The sequence below is a fragment of the Chelonia mydas genome, chromosome 2 (assembly GCF_015237465.2).
Source record: "Chelonia mydas isolate rCheMyd1 chromosome 2, rCheMyd1.pri.v2, whole genome shotgun sequence".
NCBI classification, from domain to species: domain Eukaryota; kingdom Metazoa; phylum Chordata; order Testudines; family Cheloniidae; genus Chelonia; species Chelonia mydas.
Genome location: NC_057850.1, coordinates 47,668,128 through 47,690,542, shown reverse-complemented (window position 1 = coordinate 47,690,542; position 22,415 = coordinate 47,668,128). Strand labels below are relative to the sequence as shown.

At 40.9% G+C, this 22,415-nt stretch overlaps 1 protein-coding gene across 2 annotated transcripts; it reads left to right on the top strand.

The window, feature by feature from the left end:
- Positions 1-1,181: 1,181 nt before the first annotated feature.
- ATP6V0D2 (ATPase H+ transporting V0 subunit d2) lies at positions 1,182-21,602 on the top strand. Of its 2 annotated transcripts, XM_007052918.4 has the most exons (8): positions 1,183-1,424; positions 9,626-9,797; positions 11,636-11,814; positions 13,139-13,218; positions 15,263-15,340; positions 18,663-18,839; positions 20,546-20,623; positions 21,167-21,602. In XM_007052918.4, exons 1-8 carry the CDS (start codon positions 1,295-1,297, stop codon positions 21,326-21,328), a joined length of 1,056 nt encoding a protein of 351 aa, XP_007052980.1. In that variant the 5' UTR covers positions 1,183-1,294; the 3' UTR covers positions 21,329-21,602. The 2 variants fall into 2 exon arrangements, with proteins under 2 accessions (XP_027674564.1, XP_007052980.1); XM_027818763.3 differs by lacking the exon at positions 18,663-18,839 and having other exon boundaries at positions 1,182-1,424.
- Positions 21,603-22,415: the final 813 nt, after the last annotated feature.

The following is a 22,415-nucleotide window of genomic DNA, read 5'->3' as shown; positions in this document are numbered from 1 at the left end:
GGAGGTGACCTCTAGATGCTCACTCCCAAGGCCTATGAAGGTCAGGAACTTCACTGAGGATCTTTTCTTGGCTGGAATATTTGGGCCTGATCCAATGCCCATTGAAATCAATGGAAAGATTCTCATTGAAGTCAGTGTGTTCTGGATCAGGCTGACACAAAGAGGGATGAGGTGCTACTCCATCTCTTAGTACACACCAGAAGTATTCAGTATTTGTCTCAATTTTTGTGTTCTGTTCTCCTGGACTGTGACAGAATCAGCCAGAGGGAAGGACTGATGGAGAAAAAAATCAAGAAGTATTGTGAGGTAAGTCACTCCAGGTGTCGGGACAAACAACTACCAAGGTCTTGGGCAGATAGTGTTTATCTGTCTGTCACAGTCTTACCACACATGAACAAGCCAGGCACAGGTAAGAGACAATAATGTCATGCCAGGCCTTACTTCCTTTAGGGAGGCTCTGGAAGGCAGCAGTGTCTCTCACATTTCCTGAACCCAGACAGGCTTCTCTCTCTGAGTGAGAGCTGGAGATCTGATCTTCTTCCCAGTCAGCCCCCAGCTAAGTTGTGTTCTTCCCTTTTAACTACTCTCTCTAAGCCTGAAACCTATGGCAGGTGTAGCAGGGCAGGACTGATTAAGCCCAAAGAAGGTCATTAACCCTTTCCTCACCAATGCAGGCTTTGTATACCCCATCACACTTCAGGATGAGGTAGGACATCAGGGTAGTAATCTTGCATTTTTTACACATTGCTCTCTACACAGGAGTGCAAAAGACAATTTTTTCTTTTGTAAAAACCAGACATTTACAAATTATATGAGTTTCTTGAATAGCAGCATCTGCATTCAGGCAATTGAGTGCAATCATTGTTCAATATCTGATCAGAGATGACCTAAAAAAACCTGACCCTAATATATTCAAGAAGTATGAAAATCCAATTCAAGTTTAATTGTACATTCTAAGTCCAGCTCCAAATCACTTTATGTAAAAAGTGGTTAAATCCTTTGCCCCTTCTTCTGTCTCTCCTTAGCCCATAGCAGATCCCAGCTCTGATTCTGACAGGAAGGAGTTAGATATGTTGTCTGGCTGATTAGCTGGTGTTTTGTAAGCATCAAGCAAAGTGTAGCCAAACTACACTGGGAGCAATAAACAGGAAGAAACAAGTCAGTAAAACCCAACCACGAGCTGACTGGAAATTAGTGACTATTCGTCATCACCTTCAAAAGAGAAGCACAAGACTTAGTACTCAAGGCTGTCACTTCCACAAAACAGCACAGAGATTAAGCCCTCTTCATCACCATGCTGGGGTACTCAGAGTTTTACTTCAATGTGGACCACGGCTACCTGGAGGGGCTGGTCCGAGGTTTTAAAGCTGGGATCTTGACAAATGCAGACTACATCAACCTAGTGCAGTGTGAAACACTGGAAGGTGAGTCTGTTCGTTTACCTTATCGAGAGACAAATACTGTTGGCTAGATCACTGATGAAAGTTAAAAAAGAGAAAGGTGAGAAAAAGAAAGATGATAAGGGATAATGTAATTGAAAGCAAGTAGTAATCGTGTTTTTCCCTTTTGGAAACGTCCTAGAGAATTTAGAATCATAGAATCATAGAATATCAGGGTTGGAAGGGACCTCAGGAGGTCATCTAGTCCAACCCCCTGCTCAAAGCAGGACCAGTCCCCAGCAAAATCATCCCAGCCAGGGCTTTGTCAAGCCTGACCTTAAAAACTTCTAAGGAAGGAGATTCCACCACCTCCCTAGGTAACGCATTCCAGTGTTTCACCACCCTCCTAGTGAAAAAGTTTTTCCAAATATCCAACCTAAACCTCCCCCACTGCAACTTGAGACCATTACTCCTCATCCTATTTAATAGGAGTGAAGTCAATATGGTTCTATAGAAGTTACTCAATGAATCTATAGGCTGAAATTTTCAAAGGGATTGATACCCTACTTACAATTTTTTCATCATACTACACAGAATTATATATCTGTATAGGATGGTTCACAAAAACCTGGAAAAAGCTTATCATTTGGTACTAAATCCATAGGATTTTCCCATAGGATTTAGGACTGTGTTACTGCCTGGTTTTTAGATCATTAAGAGACTTTCCACTTAAAGGGGGAAAAACTGGGTTTTAGGGAGATAAAGTTGTATTACTATTAAACAAAGAAAGGCTTTTGTGAAGGTGACTTTGTTGCAGAGGAGACGGGAACATGTAGTTGTTTCCAAAGCAGCTTTTCTGCGGGTCAGACTGGCCACAGACTAGATCATGCAGAGTTGGGAGAATAGATAAGGAGATGATCCTTCTCCAGGCATTTCTGAAAAAACAACTTACAAGCAGAAAACTTCTTTTGCAAGTAAATGAACACAGGCTTTCTTCTGTATCTGAGAGTAATAACAGCAATTATTTAACCAAAATCTTTTACACTTAGGAATTGTATTAGGTAAAATTATCAGCATAATGACTAGAAATGCAAGTTCATTGTGTCTGGAAAATTAGCAGCTTTGCTTCTGCAGTGATGGTAGCAGAATCGATAGGAAGCTGAAACTTGCCCACAACACTCATCCCTCCCTCCTTACAAGGCTGGACTAGTGGATCTTACAATAGCCTGGAAGTGTGACCAGTTCCTGTAACCTTTCTGTACTAGTGAATATGGCCTAAGGAACTTATCAATTCTACAGATATATTCCTGCTACAGCAGGTAATTTCCATGAAACAAATATCTCCTGCTCAATGAATGTACAAGCTCTACTTCAAAATGCTGAGAGAAATAACTGAGAGTGACTGAGTTATTAAACCCAGTGCTCTTTCTTCCTTTATGTCTTCTGTGCTCTCCAGGAGACAAACAGGTGATGTTCCCTGAGTCTCCTCAGAGTATAAATTAGCTCCATAGCTGTTTTCTCAAAGAGTGAAGAAATTCCTCACTTTGAGAAAAATCTTATTTTTCATACATTTAAAAAAATAACCCATCTTTTCAAAAAGTGATCATTCAAGAAAATACTTAATGGGGTTCTGGAAAAACAGAAACAACACTATAGAAATTCTAGTTCATTTAAAAATTAAGATATTGTTAAAGAGAAAACAATTGTTAAAAATGTATTTGCCTTTCAAAAGTGCTGTATGTGTTCATGATGTTTTACAGACTGATAAGTGTAAGAAGCCAAGATCCTTCTCTAAATGAGCTTTGCAGTATAAATTAATTCTAATGAGGTTTTTTTTTTTTTTAAATCTTGCTTCCTAATCTTAACTTTACTTTAGAATCCACACACATTAGAGCCGTAGTCTGTAGCAATCCCCCTTCTGTCATGGGCTTTTATATAATTGTATTCTCCCCATTTAACTCTTCAGTGTTTTCTTCCTTTGTAGCATTTGGCAGTTAAAAAAAAATACATTAGATTCCCTCATATACCCCAAATTTAACAGTGACAACCAAAACCAGAGTGTCAGAATTACACCCATTACTATTTACATTAGGGGTGGGCAATAATTTTCGCCACTCCATGAATTTTGGTAAATCGTCACAGGCCGCACATTTCTACTATATTAATGGAGGAGGTGTGGGGTCTGGGAGGAAGTTTGGTGCAGGAGAGGGCTCTGGGTTGGGGCAGGGGGTTGCGGTGCAGGGTCTGGGAGGTTGCAGGAGGGGGTTCTGACCTGGGGAAGGGGATTGGGGTGCAGGAGGTGGTGCGAGGTGGAGGCTCTGGCCGGGAGGCACGTACCACAGGTGGCTCCTGGCCGGCGGTGCAGCAGGGCTCAGACAGACTGCTTACTTGCCTACTGTGTCCCCTCCTGGAAGCAGCTACAGCCAGCTGCTGCTGGCAGTCTCTGCGTGCCCCTTGTGGGGAGGGGGGTAGCAGGTCTCTGTGCGCTGCCTGCGCCTGCAAGCACCACCCCCACAGTTCCCATTCGCTGGTTTCCGGCCAATGGCAGCTGTGAGGATGGTGCTGGGGGCGGGGTGCAGTGCGCAGAGCTGTCTCCCCCTTCCCCCCAGCCAGGGGCACGCAGAGACATGCCAGCAGTAGCCAGTCACTTCCGGGAGTGGCGTGGGGCCACGGCAGGCAGGCAGCCTGCCTGAGTGCCCCGCTGCACTGCGGAACTTTTAGTGGCCCAGAGATTGCGAGGGGGCAGCCAAAGAACCTGGCGGGCTGGACAGAAATGTTAGATGGGCTGGATCCGGCCCGCCGGCCGTATTTTGCCCACCCCTGATTTACATGCACTATATCCTAATAATAATAACTACAAGACTGTAGGTTAGAACTTTGCACTTCCTTGAAAATCTTAGGATGAGTCAAGAGTGGCAGTGAATACTCAGCCCAGAGGGAGAAGGGGCTAATATTGGGGGGTCATGGGCTGCTCCAAGTGCAGGAGAGGCCTCCTGTCTAAGTTACTGCAATTTTTGAGGGGCTGCCACACAGCCAGGAATCTCTGCATCAGTGTACTGCTTCCCTGCCCACAACACAGTCCATACATCAGGACCTGTGATGGGGTTATTGAAAGGAAGCCTTATGGTTGTCTCCACAGTACCTGTGCTGAGGGAAATCCTCTTCCAGCCTCAGCTGGGGCTTTTAGGGTCCCCTTATGCCATTCTGGCCCTTTTACACAAAGTTAGGAGCTGGCACATTGGCGAGGGTCTCACCCTCAATATTTTACCCTCATAACACCTATGTGCAAAGAGGATAATACTAATTTCTTATTTCATAGGTAGGTAGCTAAGTCACAGAAGAATTAGAGGCCCAATTCTGCTACCATTAACATCAGTGAGAGTAGGTCCTCTAAGTAATTTATCCTGTCCCAATATAGGCTGTGACCCTAGCAGTGGAAAGTCCAGCCAGAGCTAGATGATGTCCATAAGGCGTGATGCAGGGACAAAGCACTGGGAGATATGGTAGAGAGATGAAGGGTGTTTCAGTGGTTAGATTGCTATCCTAGGACTCAGGAGACCTGGTTCAATTTCTTGCTCCACCACAGACTTCCTGTGTGACCTTGAGCATATCACTCAGTATGTACCTCAGTTCCCCATCTGTAAAATAGGGATAATAGCACTTTCCGATCTCACAAGGGAGTTGGGACAACAAACACATTCAAGAGTGTGAGGTGCTCAGATGCTACAGTAATGGGGGCAATATAAAATACAGAAGATAAACAGATGGGCTGATTCAGTGCTTTTTGGGAGCAGTTCCCAGGGAATCCTCTTCGATGGAGTCCCAGCTGCAGCTGAAGGTAGACCTCCATAGGAGGGAAATGCTACTGCCTTTGCTGTCCCTAGCTATCTTAGAGTTTTATACTGCTGACCGTCACCATAGCATATGAGTGCCTTCAGCATAAAAATCAATAGCAATAGCAAAGTCCCTTGTGGACTTCGTGGAGTCTGACACTTCTTTCTTTAGGGGGTTAAACTCTGCTTGAGGCACAGGTTTTTGGGGGGAGGTGGGAGGTTGCAAGAGGTATGAAAATAAAAACAGGTGTTTGAACTGTGAGCATCACTTATGGTAGAAACTTATTGGCAGCTAAAGGCATGGCATCTCCCTCTCTCTCTCCCCCAACGGTCTCATGTAGATACTGAAAGGAATAAATGATGTAGGTTCCCATGGGATCCTGCAAGTGAGGGGTTTTAGAAGAAGGAGCAGTTACTCATCACCACTCTCAGTTCTGCTGGAGTGGAATGATTGGAGTCTCTGTAGTGATGGGCCATATACTCCTGTTATATCATGTAGGTGTATTAGTAATACTTTGAGTCCACTGTGTCAAAGCTGAAGGGATGTCCAGCAGTATGGGCACTGAGATCTTACCTTGTGTCCATGGCCATGAGGAGACAGTCTTTTAATGTTGTGAGAGCAGTCTCCTTGCTCTCCCCAGTCTGAATATTGATTGTGAGGCAACAAAGATGTTGGCTGATGTCACGTGTTGTTGGAGCTTGGTGGTTACTACTTGCTCAATTATTTTGACCAGGAACTGGAAGTTGGAGACTGGACAATAGTGGAGAGCTCCTCAGGGTCAAGCGTTGGCTTCTTGAGGATTGGATGAACGATGTAATTTTTTCAAGTAATTTGGTTAATGTGCTTCTCTGAAGGAGTCACTATTTCCACTAGTAGTGGGCATAGCTACTGTTCTCTGGCTTTTACCAGCAAGAGAAGCAGGGATCTATTTAATAGGTTTGTTACTTTAATAATTTTTCAGAGTTTCTTCATCTTTGGCATGTGTGATGAGGCCAAACTCAGTCAGCAGTGATGGGGCAGATAATACAAGCTGGTCACAGGTGGAATTTTTTTTCCCAGTTAGCTCAATACATATTCTACAACTACAACCATTACTTGACAGGGACCCCATCCTGAAAAAAGTCTTTCTGCCCTTCAAACAATTCCCTTACCTCTCCAAGCTAATCATCAGAAGCAAGCTCCCCATAGACCAGAACACACTACCTCAAAAGCAGCACCAAACCCTGCCAGAACAACAGATGCAAAACCTGCAAACATATCTTCACTGCAACACCCTCCCACCACAACACACCTTTGACAATTCATGAGTCCTAACCATCCTTGTCACAACCTGTGATGTACCTCATTCAATGCACTAAATGCTCCAATAGCAATGATGTGGGAGAAACCAGACAATCACTACACTCTTTAATGAACTCTTACAGGAAAATGATAGAAGACAAAGACTATGTCTACACTAGTACTTTTGTCAGTAGAACTTGTTGGTCGGGATGTGGTAAAAAAAAACCCAGACAGACGTAAGTTTCACTGACAGCAATGCCCCTGTGGACAGTGCTATGTCAGCAGGAGACACTCTCCCACCAGCATAGCTACCGCCACTCATTGGGGTGGTTTAATTATGCTGACAGGAGAGCTCTCTGCTGTTGACGTAGAGCGGCTACACGGGAGACCTCACAGTGGTGCAGCTGCAGCAGTACAGCTGTGCTGCTATTAGGTCTCTAGTGTAGTCAAAGCCAAAAACACCCTATCACCTGTGGGCGAACACTTGTAGCAAAAGTGATGACTCTATATCTGACCTATCAGTCCTGCTCCTCAAAGGAAACCTTCACAACACTTCCAAAAGACAAGCCTGAGAGCTTACATTCATAACTTTGCTAGACACCAAAAATCATGGACTAATTAGAAACACTGGATTTATGGTTTATTGCAGCAATCTGTAACCCACTAACAACTCCCTCAGCAGCTTCTCCCCTCCCCTTTCCTCCCCGTGACTGATGGGGTGTTAAGAGGCCACTTCACCTTGAAATATGTGATAATTACTTATGCTAAACATTCTGTTCAAACCTTGTATTTAGCACTGATACTTCTTAGTTTCCCAGACCTGAAGAGCTCTGTGTAAGCTCAAAAGCTTGTCTCTCTCACCACCAGAAGTTGGTCCAATAAAAAATATTATTTCACCCACCTTGTCTCTTTAATATCCTGGGACTAACATGGCTACAACAACACTGCATACAATACGTATTCTGATGATCTTATCAGGGGAGTATGTTAACAGCTCTTTGCAGAGCTTGATACTTGAGACTGGTGTCTGGATTATGCAGTATGGGTTGACTAGCCACCTCACTCCAGAGAGGAAGGCCCCTTCAGAGTGGCTGGTTTCAGAGTAGCAGCCATGTTAGTCTGTATTCGCAAAAAGAAAAGGAGTACTAGTGGCACCTTAGAGACTAACAAATTTATTTGAGCATAAGCTTTCGTGAGCTACAGCTCACTTCATCGGATGCATTCAGTGGAATACAATGTAGAGTGGCTGTATCCCAAGATGCTAGGAGTGCATTTGTGAGGAGTAAATCAAGGCAAATGAGTCAGTGGCAAAGATGGAAATAGATCACAGGAAGCTTGACTCCTATTCCTCTCTGATGACGCAGTAATTACTCTAACCTCTACATATTAGTTTGATATATTTAAAAAAAAAAAGAAAGCTAAATTATCACTTTTCATCTTCATAGAAAATGTAGGTATGTGATACAAAATATGGGTGAGTATAAAAAGATTTTTAATATATTTAGACTTGTTTTTAAGCATAATTATATTTATGTCGGATTGTTTTATCATGCTTATATTTTTCCTTGATCTAGCGAGATTAAGCTGAGTATTTTTTCAGTTAGAAAAGAAACCTGTACTGCACCACTCTGGATACTTCCAGTTATCTGACTCCATGGTCTATGTGCTTGAAAGGACATAACCTTTACAAATGTTTTGTCAACGGAATCTTGTGTTTAATATTGTAAAGACTTGTTTAACATGATTTCCTTCATAAGGAATTAGTTTATACTGGCAGCATTCAGTCTGGTGCAGGAAGACCTAGAGAAACACTAGCAGACGCAAGGTACTAACTGGAGTGAGTTAGTTTGACAAAAGGAGTGTGTTGAATGTGATCACTATAATGGGCCCAGTCTGGTGGTGGTTACTCTGTGTATGTTACTGAGCGCAACAGAACATTTGTACAGTATTCAGAAAGGCTTTGTTATTAAGGCACTATAGCAAGTCTACTACTTTTTGCTAACCGCCACTTCGGAATTCATTTGTAAATGTAATAATTGTGAATCACAAAAAACATATTATCCCAAACTCTATCACTTACAATAGTGCCACTAGAGCATATGAAGCTATTATTTTAGAATATGTCAGTGGCTTTTTTTTTTAAAGGGAATGAATGCTGAACAGGTCTGAATACTAAAAATAAATCCAAATCCCTTGTTCTACCATCAGTATTGGAAAATGGTCATAAAGCCAGGGGACAATAGTTAAGGGAACTCATATTGGGAATCCTTTGGTGGCATAGGGTTTCTGTAGTGACTTCCACAGACCCTCCCAGTGCAGGAAGCATGGACAGGATTTTCCTATGTCTATGACCCAGCTTCTAGAATAGCCCTTTGGAGTTGCTAACAGTAGAAGTTAGAAAAGTCCAAATGTCAGGGCCCAAATGTCAGAAGAGCATAAGAGTGACTTTTCTTGAGCTGTGCAGTACAGAACTTGGCTGGAGCCTGTTTCTGGGCTAAGCAGTACCATTACAAGTATACATCTGAGTGCTGATATATCTTCATATATATAAGACCATAGTCCTCCTAGAGATGTAAATAATCAATCTGAACAATGGAAGAATTCTCTAATAAAGTTATAGGGCCAGATTCACTCCTGATTTATCCCAGCTTCTACCCACATAAATCAGGAGCTCTGGGGACAGAAAGTCAACTGGAGGCAGGTTACAGTGGTGCAACAGCACGCTTAGGATGTGGGTAGTGAATAAAGCTGACTGGGGAAGAGGTGAGATAGAGCAGGTGGGAGAATGTGCTGTTTCACCCCATCACCACTGCAGTATCACTGGTGGGACTCTGTGGAGATTACGGCAGCCCTGCCCTAATACAACCTCTGAGGAGCTACGTACAATTTGTCATCTCCTATAATATGTAAAAAAGCCTGGTTAGGAAAGGAAGGTGCAAATCTGTGCTAGCCCTGCACTTGCTCTAAATGAAGATAATGACAAAATTCCCTTTGACTTCACTGGAAGATGATCAAGTCTTAATATGGAAATATAGGGTAAAAACACCGAAATATGTAAAGTTATTCCAGTTGGTTCTATTTCTAGTGTTGTGACAGTTTATCCTCATGGTCTCTTCTGAATCTATTTGTAGACTTGAAGTTACATCTACAGACCACAGACTATGGCAACTTCTTGGCCAATGAAACTGGCCCTCTCACCATTTCCACCATTGATGACAAACTGAAAGACAAATTACTCACAGAATTTCAATACTTTAGAAACCATGCCTTTGAGCCACTTGCCACGTTTCTGAACTTTATCACGTAAGTTAAGTTACCTCTTCATTTCAATTGCCACATTATTCAAAGTAAGTCAGGGTAAATTTCTTGTTCTCGCAATTTACACACAGCTGGCCAATAAGTGAAATTTATTTAATACTGTACCATTTTTAAAAAGTGTAACTCAGTGTTTAGAAACCTAAATAAAAGTCTATTCTTATTTGTTACATCATGGACTAACAGTTTCAAAGTTGTATTACTTGTTTGGCGTGGAGGAGGTGAGATGGGGAGGAGAAATTTACATTTTTCAAAAGATAATTGTTTTTAAATTAGGGTTTGGATTTTTTGGACAAGATGAAGAAACTCATGATATAGAAGATAGGAGTTCTAATGCAGAGTACATACTCTATATTTCCATCCAGATAGCAAACTCTGCATCTTGTTTCAAGGTGGCAATCTAAATATGAATTTCTGTGGTCTTTAGTGAGTTGTTTAGATCCTAGTAGCTTTATTTTTGAAAGATCTAAGTGCTATTTGATCTGGTCTTGACTTTAACAACATATTACTGAGAGAACATAGACCTGATTTATGTTGGTTTGGATGCTTTACTCTTCTCTGTAGTAAACACTTCAGTACACATTCTTATCTTATCTTTTAATACATGGTGACTGTGACAAACTTGCAAGACTTTACTTCCCAGCTTAGTTTGGGGTAGTAATATTTTTTCCTGACACAAAAGTAAAGTATCATTAATTTTTTCCTCAGTATCATCATAAAGATGGCTGAGTTAATTTTGTGCATGGACTAATAAACATGGTGATTCTGAAAGACTGCACTAGGACAGTTATGCACTAGAATCATGCAAAATTCACAATTCTTATTTCACAGAATTTCATTCAAAAATTATTGCTGTTTTTATTTCACAGTTTTGCATGCACACATTCCCCTCCCCCATCAGCATACACTGTGGTGTTTTGCAGTAGGGATAGTACTTTCGTAGTACGTCACATACCTTTCACTTCACTAAGCTACATGTCCAAAATCCTTTAATCTCCTTTCAAAATTTGCCTAGGAAATTCAGAATCAGCAAAACAAAACTGAAAAGTAATATCCATTCTTTAAATGTCACAGGTAAAACACTATGGAAATCTATTTCGTCCACATGTGTTACAGCCCCAAAGTTCCTCAGGGTCATAGCAACATGATGTCCATGAGTGATAGGTTTTGCATTTCAATTTCAGAGTTACTGAAAAGGTCCAGATCATTCACTCTCATGGTAAACCCACAGAAGACTGCTAAGAGGGAAGAAATCTCTGTGAGGATCCCTATAGCCATGGGGCTGGTCTCAAGGATGCTGAGGGATCTGCAGGAGGCCAGGATCTTCCCCTGAGCTCTGTAGTTATAGTGTCCACCAGTCATGATAGCTCACTTAGAAGAATAACTCCATCAGCAGAAGTGGTTCTAGAGGAACTTTGAATACAGGCACATTAGATACTTGCAGTTATCCTGATGTTCCCCATGGGAAACAGCAGTATCCCCAAACAGCAACAGCTTCTAGTTCATCAGATGTACTTTTGATGCAATATATTAGTAGATCTTAAATCAGAATCACATCCTGAGGCTGCAATGCTGCATAAGAAGACTTACCATACATTCATACTTACTCCTTTCTTTAGAACAAGTCCAAAAGCACTTATATGTCAAAGCAACACCAGCGTTCAAAATTAAGGTTATCTAGCAGCCATTTTTCTGTCTGTGAGATGTTGATATTTGAATAGATGAAAACAGAGCAAGTACTTTGGTGGTTTATGGTCTGTAGGGTTTTTTATATATATATTTAAGAAATAAATAATGTTGTTTTGTAACCTTTTTTTCAAACTCAGGTACAGCTATATGATTGACAACGTGATTCTGTTGATAACTGGTACACTGCATCAGCGACCCATAGCTGAACTTGTTCCCAAGTGCCACCCTTTGGGCAGTTTTGAGCAAATGGAAGCAGTCAGCATTGCCCCAAACCCTGCAGAGCTATTCAATGCAATTTTGGTTGACACACCATTAGGTATGAAAATTTAATGATCTGTCTGCAGAAGCTCCTCTTCACATATTCCTGATAATTTCATTTCAGAACACACCAGCAGTTGTTTCACCAGATATTATATGATTTGATAATTTAACCTATGAGTAATTGGCAAGTGAATTGCAGGACAAGATGCAGTTTTGAAGTGGTATTTTGTGCATTTCACAAAACAATTTTAAAATAAGACAGTTGATTAACAATTTTTATTTAACCTGAATAGAAGTCACATATAGAAAATATGCTACTCTAGATCAAATTTTTATAGCTTACTTTCAGAAATATCAAGGGACTCTGATAATGGTTGAATTCTTATTTCAAAAGTGTACTGTAAACATATGCCAACAGCTGTTTCCATAAATGAATCATTTAGGACAAACTCCTGCCCATGCCTCTTTAGGCGCCAAGGTCCCTGGTAATGGCACCAGTTATTATTATTAAATATTTATTTTATGGCAGTGCCCAAAAGCCCCAGCTGCGTGTGGGCACCCATTGTGCTTGGCACAGTGCAAACACAGAAAGAGCCGATCCCTGCATTGAATGGTTTACAATCAGAAAGATAAAACAGACCAAGGAATGAGGTTGTGGATACAATATACAAGCAAAAGAATATGGTGAACAATTGGCATAGCTTTGTTAGTTACACTTACAGTAATTTTAAGTTATTCAACTGTAGAAAGTGGGATAGGATTTTGTGTGCACCCTATGTGCTTGCTATGTTGAGCTCCACTCTGTAGGCATTCCCTGTGTAAAGGAGCTAGAGCAGGGATGGACTGGGGAAAGATTGGGGCTGGAGGAGCCTTTGTTATATGGAGCCTCTGGTCCTTCCCCATATACAAAAACACACACGGAAGAGGTATGGCTAGGGAAGGGAGGCTACACCACCAATTGGGCTGGAGTACCCTCTGCAGAGCAGCTCCATGACCTGGGAAGGAAGATTCTTCTCTTCATTCCACTCTGGAAATCTCCCCAAAGCCCAGCCCAACTACTTGTGCTAAGTTTTAGGGAGTAGGTTAGGGCCTTAAAATAATTACTCTGTTAGGCATTCCCATCTGATGCTCTCTGGAGATTTGGGCACTGACAGCTAGATTGATTTCCCTTGCAGCAGAATCCCAGCATATAGAGAAAAATTAAGAGGATTTCACATATTTACCTTTCTGTTTCTCCTCCCACTTTCCCCTCAAATTACCTTTTATTGAAACCACAACTTCTTGATCGCTACCACAGAGTTTGTAGATTGCTACTGGTCAGGGATACTCACATATCTCCATAGGAATTTATTCTGTAATTTAACAATTTCTGCTTTCAGCTCCTTTCTTTCAAGACTGCTTGTCTGAAAATGACTTGGATGAAATGAACATTGAAATAATGCGAAACAAACTGTACAAGGTAAATGCTTCTTAGAATACTATACTGTGAACTTCCTATAAAAGTCAAAAAAAATCACAAGAAAATGATAGAACATCTGGAATTTGAGAACTATCATCATGTTCTATTTTTTAAAATGAAAATGCTGTGGGTGTAAACTAGTGTCTTAATCCATTTGCTTACGATTAACTAAAAGTCATTTTAAGTTGTCAACCAAAATCACAGCATTGTTGGATCTTAAGACATCCATAGTACGTTTTCTAGACTCCCACAATTTTTGGCATGACTAACCTTTCTCTTATTTGCAAAAGGTAAATAACTTGAAGATTTCTAATTACTTCGATTCTACCACTTTAAATTCCATTTAGTAGAGTTCATTATTGACATTGTCTATGATCAGTAGAGTTGATTGAATTTTTTCAAATTTTGAAGTTTTAGTGTACATTTTTGAATGTTGACAAAAGGGAAAAATTGATGAAGTGTGTTAATTTTTTCAACCAGCTCTACATTTAAACTAAGTGTTTTGCTTAATTTTAATCCTGCTTTTTCTAGTCTGTAGCATTGCTACAGCAGCTTGTGAGAACAATTTCTTCTTTGTAGTATCTCATTCTGCACTCATTGGATGTTTACTATAGCATGCAGTGATACTGTAGCATAGTGATTTACATCTTCTAAGTGCTTTACAAATATTAATTAGTACATAGGACCATATCATATCACAGGCTATTTCCAGACTATACATATTTCATTCCCATAAATTTTCGTCCTAATCCAGTCTCTTCAAACCTTTTAGTATCCTATTTGTTCAGCTATATTCTTTCTTCCTTTCACAGCTGATGCCCCAAATTGTATGCAATATTCCTGTAATAGTGCGAAAGGGAAAAACTATTCATTTGGTCTTGCAAGTATTATTTATACCTCCCAAGTCTGCATTTGCTTTTTAAATATTCAGTGCATTATTACCATTTAGATTTACATTTCCATCAACAATTGCACCCAGGGTTTTTATTCTCCCATATTACTACTGTCCAGCCACTCATTTCTTATAACATATAGCTTTAATTTTTATATCCTATGTGCAATGCTTGTTAAATTATCCTTGTTAAATCTCTTTATATCCCTCTCTTCTCACTCCTCCAAATTATTGGGGGATCATTCAATATCTTCTAAATTATTAAAAATTTCCGCATTCCCTGCCTTCAGATTAGTGTCAGCTCTGAATTTTATCAATGAATTGTTTAGCCCTTCCTCCAGATGGTATTGTCCTGGGTCCATCATGGAACCCCACAGACAGATTCTCAATAGGTTGCCTCCATTTATGGTTAGCTGTTTATTATGTGGAGCTAGAGACTGCTTCCTTTAATAAGATTCTGTGATGTTGTAGCAAACGTCTTTCCACAACTTAATAGTAACAATGCCCTTAGAGGTGATCATAGAAAAAACAGCATGTAATTCAGAAAAATATTTACTAACACAAAGTTTACTTCTCGGGCACACAGGGGTTTCACTAAACAGATCATGTGCTGAGAAAGTTCCAAGGCAATTGGAGTGAGACTCCTCACCAGGTCACAGTGGCAGTGGATGTGCTGTACAGCCTCAAGCCGCTGTAGCTTTGTTGGCTGATGTGACCTAACTCAGGGTTTTGAGAGGCATGGGGCAGAGATTAGCTCATGTATCCTCCTAGTTACAGACTCACAGCTGTAGCACCTGTCCCCAAACCCCTCCTCTGCATTGGACTGCTGAGTTTCCCTCAGCCATTTGCTTCCTGTGCAGTGGCAGCTCACTGGATCTGGAGTCCAGAGGCCTTCAGCACCCTCTTTGGAGAGCAGGGAGAGTGCAGTATTTGTCCATTACATCCTTTAGACATTACTAACATTTTAAGAGGAAGACATTTTAATTTTTCAGGCTCAATCTAGTAAAGCATTTAAACGCATGCTTACCTTTAAGTAAGTAAGTAGTCCCATCAATTTCAACTGGAATACCCACATGCTTATGTGCTTTGCTGGACTGGGGCCTTAATGAAGTTCTATATAAAATGTGTCTTTTTCTCCTTCTTTTCTCCTAGTCTTATCTCGAGGCTTTTTATAAGTTCTGTGAAAAACAAGGAGGCACCACAGCAGAAATAATGTGCCCTGTTCTTGAGGTAAGAAGAGTGCAGACCTTACGCAGCTAAGTATTCCATGAGGCTTTTTTAGCTCAATTATTTAAAGTGCTTTTCCTGCTCCTTCCTTCTTTTCCCAATTTGTGAAACTACTTTGCCTGACATTCAACTTTTCTCTGAGTGACAACTGGTTTACTAGAATCTGATGAAAACACTTGTTTCAGGTCCAAATTCAACAATTACTTACAAAAGTAGCCATTCCATTTCAAGAGAGGAGTCAGCTTCAGTTAGTATTTTTCTATAACTGCCACAGTAGAAGAGTTACCAACCTGTGCAGTAGTATCGGAGATCTCTTACATTTGTTAATACACTTGGTATAAGGAAGGGAAAAAGCTGATTTAGATTTTTCTAACACCTTTCTCCCTGAAATTAGGTCTTGATATTGAAGGTCTCAAATCACTGATTTTTAAAGAGTATTAACTGGCAGAAATACAGTGTCGTAGAGGTTTGATTTTCAAAAGTGCTTACTGTTGGTCTAATTCTGCTCCCCTTGAAGTTAATGCTCCAAGTCAGAACTGAGTGACTTTTGAAATTTCCATCCTGCAGGAAATCCGGACATTTCAACACATTTGTTTTCACCCCAAATTGGCACATAGTAGAAATTTTGAATTTTTCTGTGAACAGAAATTCCAAAATAACTGATTCAGAAATGTTGAAATATTTTGTTTTGACAGTTTTCAAATGAAACAGTTTGACATTCACAAAACTGAAATGTTTCATTTGTTGTAATGAAGCAAAGTGCTTTGTTTAAAATAATTTTCAACTGCATTTCCCATTATACTACATTACAACTCCCATAAGGCATCTCAGAAGCTTGATGCCCCCATTTTCATCTATGGTAGGCCAGGCAGGGAGACTGGCCTACATCTCCCATGATGTGCCATACAGAGCTTGGTTAGAGTGAAATCTGTGTTGCATTGTGGGAGATGGAGTACTTGTGGCACCTTAGAAACTAACCAATTTATTTGAGCATAAGCTTCGTGAGCTACAGCATTATGCATCTGATGAAGTGAGCTGTAGCTCACGAAAGCTTATTGTCAAATAAATTGGTTAGTCTCTAAGGTGCCACAAGTCCTCCTTTTCTTTTTGTGAATACAGATTAACACAGCTGCTACTCTGAAACCTGTCATTATGGGAGATGTAGTCCTCCAGGGAGCTCAGACTATTGGAGAGAATGGAGGCCTATGAGTTGATATGGAAATGCAATTTAATGTTTTATTGAACTGATTCAGAATGAAACAACAGAATAAAAAACAAAATATTCCTATTTGGGTTGGTCTGATCCGAAATAAAATATTTCATTTCCACTTTCTGCACAAACGAGATTTTCCTGTGGAAAGTTTCCATTTTGCAGAAATAGCATTTTCCATGAGAAAATAATTCAGATACAAAATTCTCGACCAGCTCTAGTTGAAGTCAATGGGAGTTTTACCAGTGACTTCAGTGGGAACAAGAGTATGCCCATGCTAAGCATTTTTGCGTATAGATCAGCCGGCTATCAGTGTAGAGTTCTTTATAGAAGCATTAGCTCCCATAACATTAAACTGATCTAAGGATATGTGTTGAAACGTCTGTCTTTTTATAAAGACAGCTAATAAAGAAGTTTAATTATACGGACGAAGAAGTTGTTGCCATTTATACCGTACTTTCATACATATGCTCAGGTCTCATCCTGCAAACCTTACTCAAGCGTGCAGCCATCCTGCAGTCAATGGAACTATAACCATAAGAAAGGGTTGCACGATCATTCCCAAAACTAAAAAAGTTACCATATTTAAATATAATTTAAATGTACATTGTCCTCAAAATACTATAGATATAATGGCTAAACGTCACCCTATACCGACATTATAGGTCAAATCCTCCTGCTTTCTCTACTTATGAAAGTAGACCTACTGGAGTTGATGTGCCTACTCACATTAGTAAGGCAAGTAGGATTTGGCTCTATTACTTTATTAACCAGAAATCTTTTCATGCACACTTATTTTCTAATCATTTCCCCATTGTTTATTCTCTTTCCCTATGCTGAAGTCATGCCAATGCAATCAGGTCACTGTTAGAACTTGTTCTAGTCCATATGCTCAGGATCTAAGAATGTAAATCTGTTCTTAAATTTGCAAAACAATGTTGCAACTGCTAAAATGTAAACAAATTATATTGCTCAATAGAAAACTGTAATTCTCTGCTCACCAAAGCATTCTGAAAGTTCACACACTCAGAAGCACTTCACACTGCCTAAATTCTGCTCATGCTGGCTGTATTTTGATCTGGATAATTCTCAAGCAAGCCCCAGTAATTAGCTGAGCCATAAATTTTTTTAAAAAGGTACTGTGCTTTAAAAAAAGAAGAAAGGAGAAAAAGCTATTTTGGTCCCAAGTCAGTAAAAGAATTGGTAAACTTAAAGATCATTTAAACTTTCACTTATCTTTCAAATATGAATTAAATCCCTCAGGGTGATAAGTGAAATTTTCTCTTGTGCAGAGGAACAAAACAAGGCCTATATGTTGGCATGAATTTTACAGTTTTCCCTGCAGCAGTAGATAGAACTGACATCTAAACCTGTCAGAAGAAATATAGCCCTCTGCTTTAGGTGTTAGTAATCATTTAGTGCAGAGAAAACACAAAAACCTGGAGGCTAGAACTTGGCAGGCAAAATGTTTCAGTTCACCTCTGCTACGTCCTTATCTGCTGTTTTAAGTCCTCTGTAGATGTAGCAATTATTTTTAAACTTTTCCATTTCACCTTTAATCTCAATAGCAGCTCTCCAGAGACCTGAAGTTACTGAAATAAATGCGGTCTACTTTTGATCTCTTTTTTTTTGTTTTTTGTTTAAATGAGTTGAGCAATGTTACTTAAATTTACAAGGGGGGAAGGGAAGAGATTTCCCAGTAGTCTGCAGAATTAAATGTTTTGAGAAGCAAGAAGTAGGGAAATGAGGGAGTGGGCAGTGGTTGGGATGAGACGTCAGTGCAAGAGTCATAGAATGAAAGCTTAACTTTCTTAATTTCTCGTTAGAGAGACAAGGGGGGCGAGGTTATATCTTTTATTGGATGAATTTCTGTTGGGGAGAGAGACAAGCTTTTGAGATGACATAGAGCAGTCATCCAATACGTAATATCAAAAATCATAGGGCCTACTTCTTGCAAACACTTTCTACCAAGTATAGCACTTACTGATTTGAGTAGTCCTGTTAGAATTTAATGGGACTACTCATGGCATTAAACACTAGCACTCATTATTATGCTGTTTTTTAGAATCAAGACATCTAATTAAGTCTGTTACCTGTTTTGTTTTATGAATTAAGTTTGAAGCAGACCGACGTGCCTTTATCATCACCATTAATTCATTTGGCACGGAGCTGAGTAAAGACGACAGAGGGAAACTATATCCAACTTGTGGAAAACTTTATCCAGAAGGCTTACACCTCCTGGCCAATGCAGAGGACTATGAGCAAGTGAAGTGTGTGGCAGATTACTATGCTGTATGTAAGATGTTTCAAATGTCTTTCAATATTCCAGGATGTTGGCTGCCAAGAAAAGCCCTGCACTACAAGATGAAAACATTTTTTAAAAAGTCAAGTATCCAACACAAGTATCAAATTCAAAGGATCCAAAATGACAGTATATTGAATCAAAGGCTTTCAGTACAGGAAATTGAGAACATTGAAGTTATTACATTAGTGTAGTACAAGTGCCCATCACAGAGACATGAAAGTAGGGCCAAATCATACCTTCCTACAAGCAAAACTGTTCCCATACCACAAAGGTCCCAAGAAACTCAGGTTCATTTTTTGGCAGTGAAGACAAGTCTGACATTTCTTGGCAGATTATGGTTCCCCCTCGTCCCAAGGTAGTTCTGGTCCCCACTTATCCACCCCCATCCTGTAGGGACCCTGGGACCCAGGCCTCCCTCAGCCGGAGAGTTTCCCCTCTCTTTTACCTGCACAGTGCATGAGCCAGTACCACCAGCAGTCAAGTTCTCAGTGGATTCTTCTGCACTCTGTACAGAAACAAGCTCCCCATGTGCCGGGCTGCCACATCATTTAGCCCAGTCGCCCCTCCGTTTGAACAGAGCAGTGGTGGGGACAAATTTCACTGGTGTTGTGACCACTCAGCTGGAGTGATGCTCCAGACTGCTCCGGCCGCAGCTGTACTGATTTAGCACAGGATGACTGCTTAAAAGTGATTGGGATATCCATCTCCAGTTCCACAGCCCATGGTACTTTGAGTAAGTGCAAAAACCTTGGTGTGTGGGGCTGCCTCCGCATCTGGAGCCCTCACCTAATTGGCACCACTGCTTCTCAGTTGTTACCTCAGGGAAGAGGGGTTTAGGCAGCCATGAAAGTGCAGGCTGTATTCTTCCAAACCTACAGATCATAGGGATTTACAGAAAAGGGGTCCAAGCCCCCATAGGACCTCCCTGTCCACTGGCAGCATGGCTCCTACACAAGTTGCACTACCACTGGAGAGGCATGTCACACATGCACACACAAACGTTCTCTGTGAGGAGGGTGAAGCAACAGAGACTAAGCAAATGCTACTTGCAGCAGTCTTGATCGGTGTCTACACTGTGCTATGTCAGCAGAAGACGCTCTCCTGTCGATGTAATGCATCTTCACCAGATGTGCTAAATTGGTGCCCTCCTTTCACAAAAAAAAAAAAAAAAAGCATGCGGGGAGATAGGGTTCTATCAGATCCTTGTAGTGAATTTTGTGGTTCAGCCTCCCTTCTGCAACACAAGTTGCATCACAAATTAATACATACAGATTGGACTCATATTTTGCATCTGCTAAACGAACTGTGAATGCAAGCATGATTTTTGTGCTTCTAGCTATTTGACCTGCATTCACAAGATGGAGGCTGCCTTTCTGAAAATGTGTTTCTAAGTCACTGAAGAAGTCCTGAAGTAAATGGGGTAGTTGTACTCATGCAATAGCAAACCCCTTACAGTTCTCTCATTTAAATTGTGAAGTTCAGAGGGAAAAGGGGAGGACAAGCAAGGGCAAATGCCACTATTTTTCTCCTTCAGTGCATATTTGCATGGTCCATGCATTCTAGACAACCAAGTACAGTCTGCATGGGTTCCTATTTACAGAAAGTTTACTTAATGTAGAGAAAGTTTGTTTGATTTTGATAAATAGGATGAATTAACATATTATTTCTCATTGGTGATGGTTTGTACTTCTAGGAATACAAGGCTATGTTTGAAGGGGTAGGAAATGGTATGGGAGAAAAGACACTGGAAGATGCATTTTTTGAACATGAGGTAAGACGTTCCACCTCTAAATGTATTACTATCAAAACAATTTTACTCATCTGTGACAGGGAGTGGTGGTGGTCATTCAGTAGATAGTGCTATTTCTTCTGAGTCTGTACTGACCCAATAACCCAACATTGTGTTAGGACACACTGCACTGTTATAATTGGCATATTTGGAGGAGACAAAACAGAGGGCTTCACTTTCTAAGTAAAACAAATGCCAGGGCACCCTTTGAAAGTGTGCGATTGCAGGTTTAAAATCTCATGGTCTGGCCAAATTCCATCTCAAGCAATTATAAACCATTTACTGAAATTTCCTCCGCAATATCCATAGGAGACGGCATTTATTTCCTGCCCTAAATTCTTGGATGATGTTTCTGTGATCTGTTAAAGAGTTGCCACAATTAAACCAGACATTGCTGCATTTTGATCATGCTTTTAGTGGGCAGATCCCTCGTTATAGTTAGTTAAGTTTGTAAAGTGCTTAAGAATCCTATTCTTCTTTAATGCATCATTTTAAAGATAGTTCTGATTTAATGTTTTTCCTTAGGTAAAAATGAATGTGCTTGCCTTCAATAACCAGTTCCATTTTGGAGTGTTCTACGCTTATGTCAAGCTGAAGGAACAAGAAAGCAGAAATATTGTCTGGATTGCTGAGTGCATTTCCCAGAGACATAGAACAAAAATTAACAACTACATTCCTATTTTCTAATTCAGATAATTTATAGTTCTAGAGTGCACAAACAGAAACAATTTGTGAATACTGAAGAAGAACATTTTTAAAAAGCTTTTCACAGATTTTACAAAATGTATTAATGGTCACCTTTATACATAGCACAATGGAAACAAAACAAAAACTAAGATCATAGATACAAGTATTTTTCCCCTTTATCAGATAATAATTGACTGAATCTTATTTTTAGCTGTTTTCCCCCCTCAATATGCTCATTTTAATTGAGTTGGTCAATAAAAATTGCCTACAGGTTCCTGTTTGTTTATTCTTTGCCTCCCATGCCAATATAAGTGTCACGTCTGTGTTTTGCACTAGTGGTTTTTGGAAGTCTCATCAGAAGGTTTAATTTGAGAAACTAACTAGCGGTTTTCTCAAAGGACATGGTTTGATACATGCCAGTAGAACCACCATTTCAATCCTAGAAGATCATAGTTAAGTGAAAGTTAAGGATCTCTTAATGCTGCTGTTACAACGGACATGAAGGACTAACTGGGGGAACAGCGAGACAGACAAAACCTGTGACGGTCCCCTTGCAGCTCTTCCACCACTTTCTTCCTTCTAGCTAGGGTTGCCAACTTTCTAATGGCACAAAACTGAACAACTTCACCCTGTCTCTTCTCTGAGGCCCCACCCCTACTCACTCCAGCCCCCCTCTCTCCATCACTTGCTCTCCCCCACCCTCACTCACTTTCACTGGGCTGCTGCAGGGGGCTGAAATGCGGGAGGGGGTGAGGGCTCCAGAGTGGGACCAAACATGAGGGGTTCAGGGTGTGGGAGCGGGCTTTGGGCTGGGGTAGCGGTGCGGGATCCAGATGGGGGTGTGGGCTCTGGGGTGGGGCTGGGAATGAGCAGTTTGGGGTGCAGGAGGGGCCTCAGGGCTGTGGCAGGGGGTTTGGGTGTGGGAGGGGGTGCAGGCTCCGGGAGGGGGCTTAGGGCTGGGGTAGAGGATTGGGGTGCAGGAGGGAGTGTGGGCTCTGGGAGGGAGTTTGGGTGAGGGTGGGGGTTCCGACCTGGGGCAGAAGGTTGGGGTGCAGGGTCTGGGAGGCAGTTTGGGTGCGCGAGGGGG

What these genes read in the sequence shown, in the direction of transcription:
- ATP6V0D2 (XM_007052918.4), top strand. Translation starts at nt 1,295, where the DNA reads ATGCTGGGGTACTCAGAGTTTTACTTCAATGTGGACCACGGCTACCTG. An exon ending in ACGTTTCTGAACTTTATCAC is followed by an intron (nt 9,798 to 11,635) that starts GTAAGTTAAGTT and finishes TTTCAAACTCAG; the next exon opens with GTACAGCTATATGATTGACA. An exon ending in TGCGAAACAAACTGTACAAG is followed by an intron (nt 13,219 to 15,262) that starts GTAAATGCTTCT and finishes CTTTTCTCCTAG; the next exon opens with TCTTATCTCGAGGCTTTTTA.